At 39.4% G+C, this 3721-nt stretch overlaps 2 protein-coding genes across 2 annotated transcripts in view; one reads left to right on the top strand and one right to left on the bottom strand. All coding sequences in view use genetic code 11, as the record gives it.

The window, feature by feature from the left end:
* The window catches only part of EGR_04900 (hypothetical protein), a gene marked incomplete at both ends in the record, with an annotated part of 7156 nt that extends 6891 nt beyond the window's left edge, over window positions 1-265 (top strand). The window contains one exon of the mRNA XM_024494149.1: window positions 181-265. Within this exon, the coding sequence (XP_024351386.1) occupies window positions 181-265 (85 nt within the window). The remainder of the gene's footprint in view (window positions 1-180) is intronic.
* A 1518-nt stretch (window positions 266-1783) lies between these two features.
* EGR_04899 (hypothetical protein) overlaps window positions 1784-3721 on the bottom strand; it is a gene marked incomplete at both ends in the record, with an annotated part of 5194 nt that continues 3256 nt past the window's right edge. The window contains 2 exons of the mRNA XM_024494148.1: window positions 1784-2053; window positions 3432-3587. Coding sequence (XP_024351385.1) covers window positions 1784-2053; window positions 3432-3587 — 426 coding nt within the window. The remainder of the gene's footprint in view (window positions 2054-3431; window positions 3588-3721) is intronic.

Raw genomic sequence — 3721 nt, 5'->3', positions numbered from 1 at the left:
TCGTAAGTCGGTGCAAATGTGTAACTATTTTAGCCATGCGCAAAATCACGTTCCATAATTTGCGTCCATCCAGCCAATCCTTTTCCCTTCAGGCTCTCATGAAGCGGGATGGTGCCAGTTGCAATTTGTTTGTGCTCAGTTAACAGTAATGTGACCTTTTCTAGTGAATAAATCCTAAAGTACAAATAAATGTCTTTCCACATTTTGCTCCTTTTCATCATTTAAAGTTGAGTTCAACCGGCTCGAAATGAATTTGTTTCAATAAGGTAAAATGAAGCCTAAGTATTTCAATTTTGTCCATCTTGATTCATTAGTGACTTCTTATTTCTCATGCCTGAGATATCAAAACCTTGCATATAAATTCATTTTTCCCGCAACAAATTAAGCAACAATATAACTTATCAACTTGCCCCACTGAATGACTGACTATGATGTATAATGAATGTGAAATCTGGAGTATTTGAGCATAAGTGGAAATTGTCATGATACTGTCCAGCTCTCATTGCATAAACATAGTTTGCTTATGATCAGTCTACCTTACTCAAGCGGTTCGGTCAAGTTAGGTGATTACATAGTAGGTGTGGTTGGCAAAATTGTGGAATAAACAATGATTGCGTATTCTCATCTTAGGATAGCACAATGCATCTCTTTCGTAAAAACTTTACTACACTACGTAGGAGGCCTCGTGGTCGGCCGTTCAGCTTTGGAGCAATAAATGCGGTATCAAAAAGGTATGCAGGCTATTTTCTTTTCAATCTGTACACCTAATTGCTTCGGTTGTATTAAACAAACTGATCTCTACCTTAACGACCCAAGTGAAAAAATAGACAACTACGTGCCCATAACACCATTGTCATGAGCATTGGTCACCACCTTTACCCTCTTTCCTGCCACTGATCATCCTTTTTGACATTCTAAGTTCATCTAAGTGAAGAAGACATGTCTACTTTATTCACACGGAGATTTGGAATAAGTGGGGCAGCTCAATAAGCGTCTATTTAGTATCTAGTTCTAAAAATAGGCCAATTTAAGGAAAAAGTGGAGCATGAAATTTGACTTGCAGGCTGCAAACATTGTGTATGAAGGAAAGACGCTGTCAGTCATTCCCATCACTCACTTTAATTAATTCCTCAACCCAAGTCAGTCAAATAATAACTTTTAAGTGTGAGTTTGTGCTGACAAAAATTTAATGGCACAAAATGGAAAACTAATACTCTGTAAATGCGATTGTCCTTGCGTAAATGTGGCCTTTAATACAGTTTATCTATGGTGGAGTGGAGGCCGTGTTCGGTGCTAATGCATTTCGCCTTTGTGTAAGCTTATACACATTCCCCGTGACAGGAGATAAAACTAGAAATATTCCTCCTTGTTTCCGCGCTAAGAAGAAGCCAACGTACACGAACCATGTCATCAGTCTGGAGCTGACTAAGCCAGTGGCAATGCATAACTTTGATTACCGAAAATATCCGGTCTTCCTCCTAATGTGGCGCACCTACCCTTGGGTGGTTCTAAAATACACATACATTTGAAACTCTGTTTTAAATTGCTACGTTACTTTTCTGCCTTTTTGCGCATTATACAAATGCTATAGAATAGGCTTGCCGAGGAGCCAGTTTTGGCAGTTTCGTAACCCTTTCTAAAGCCAGGTTGCTAGGTACACAAACAGAAACCACATTTATCAAGTGTAACCGACTGCAAAAGTTATGGAGATTGGAAGTAGTAGGCCAATGGGAGAGACTTCAGCTATGAGTTCCAATGGTACGATGTCATACATCTCGAACAATTATAGACATTTTGAGCTTTTACAAATTACAGCTGTGTTATCAGCTGCCACACCATCTTCTGTCATTTGAGCATAAAGGACATTTAACAACCTCTCCGCCTCTTGCACGTAGTATGCTTGTTCCGTGTATTGTCTTGATAAATACAATTTCACTGCACTATCATAAGCGTGAAGACAAATTCGCTGAATTGAAAATGTAACCCACAGGACCATGGACAAAATGATCAGCAGCACTGGTAGAGACCAATTTCTCTTCAAAGCCGAAACCGCCTGTTTATGTCAACAACACAAAATAAATCTGCAAAACCGAAAAGAGGGCTATTTGAGGGATGGTCACAACTGGTTTGAGCAGGTGGGTGTATATTGCCGTGTTTGAGAACAATGTCTGTGGAATAAAAAGGAAGCCGAATTTGCAATTATCCTTAGTGAAGTAATTCTGCCATTTATTTAGTAGTGGGTAGTGATTTCAAAAATCCTTTTTGCTACTTTGCAAAAAGCGATAACTTTTATATAAAAGAGATTAGAAATTATAGTCGTCATTCGAAGAGCTGCCTTGATGTTTTAAGGGTAGTTGGCAGCTGAACATTGCATAAAAGATTGGAGATTATCTTCTATGTCTGTGCTGTTAAGGTTTTGTGATGAATGCATTTTGGTCATGCTTCCATCCACCTATGAAGTTGGTGAAATGATGCAAGCGGTGGACAAGCTTTGGACGCCTTAATCGACCTACTGCACCACCACCCGACTTAAACTTGCAAGGTACGTGTCATAACGACAGAAGAACATTAATCCTCGTTGTGCGTGCTTGAGGACGCATGCATTGTCGACCATAGTGGGTATTTCTCTATAGAGCGCTCGTTTGGGGATATCCAAGCAAGTGAAAGAGGAATCCACCGACACAACTCTGATCAGCATAACTCGGCGTGCATGTGCCATTGTATTTGCTCAGCAATTTCTATAACCCTCCCAACCTATAGACACATTAATGAAATGAATTTACTGCACGTTAAAAATAATACCTCTTGTACTTTACTCACGAACTACTTTACGCGACATCAGAATGGCATTCTGCATCGTCAAGATCATAGAACTGTTGCCATTTAGCTGAGTGCTTCTAACACCAAGAGGTCAATCGCCAGAGTCATGTATTCCAAACCTTGGATTAACTAGCATTGTTTGGTTGCAAACGCTGCTAGGGTTCTAGAGCATCGCTATCGAGCGCAATCGGCTTTTGGAAGCAGATATCTTCAAGATTCATCTGCCTAGTTCATGTGCAATTTTCAAAATCAGTAAAAGGCATTGTAACGACGAATTAGGGTGTATGAACGCTTAAACAATCGCATGCATTTCATGATTTCCCACTGACTAGCTACACAAATAACCTCATAAGCTTTCCAATCCCTCAATACATCAAGATATGTGAGATTCCATTGCACCTCTCTACTGCTATTTTATTTGCTAAATAAATAATGCAGATATCCCAGGGATTGTGATTGTTAATGTGATGTTAACCTTCCCCCATCAACACATAAGATTAACCCATTTCTAAGCGAATCTCTTGTGGCAGCCATGATTTTGTCTACATTGCAATGTAGGGAAGAGGTCCTTCTTGGCCATAACATTTAAGTGGGTGAATGCCAGGACTTACTCTAAAATAAAGTAGGAAAATTACCAAGTAGTCTCGCCTTGGCTCAACTGCAATGAATCGATGAAAGTCTGCATTGCGGAAGTTTATATCAGAGCAGAAGACTTTGCAATTCATCATTCTGATAGCCTCATATTTTCGTTTGACTAGATCTTTCACCTGTACATACTCACATATTTAAATGAACATTGCACTGATGATTGAAAAGTAGGAAAACATCATTTCATCTGTAAAGAAATCACATTCTTAGCGGATGAATTGATATTGCAACAAATTGAGCAAGACGCGATCTT

This window comes from Echinococcus granulosus (genome assembly GCF_000524195.1).
Source record: "Echinococcus granulosus chromosome Unknown EG_S00033, whole genome shotgun sequence".
Taxonomy (NCBI): domain Eukaryota; kingdom Metazoa; phylum Platyhelminthes; class Cestoda; order Cyclophyllidea; family Taeniidae; genus Echinococcus; species Echinococcus granulosus.
The sequence above is the reverse complement of the archived record's forward strand: the minus strand, read 5'-3'. Positions and strand labels throughout refer to the sequence as shown.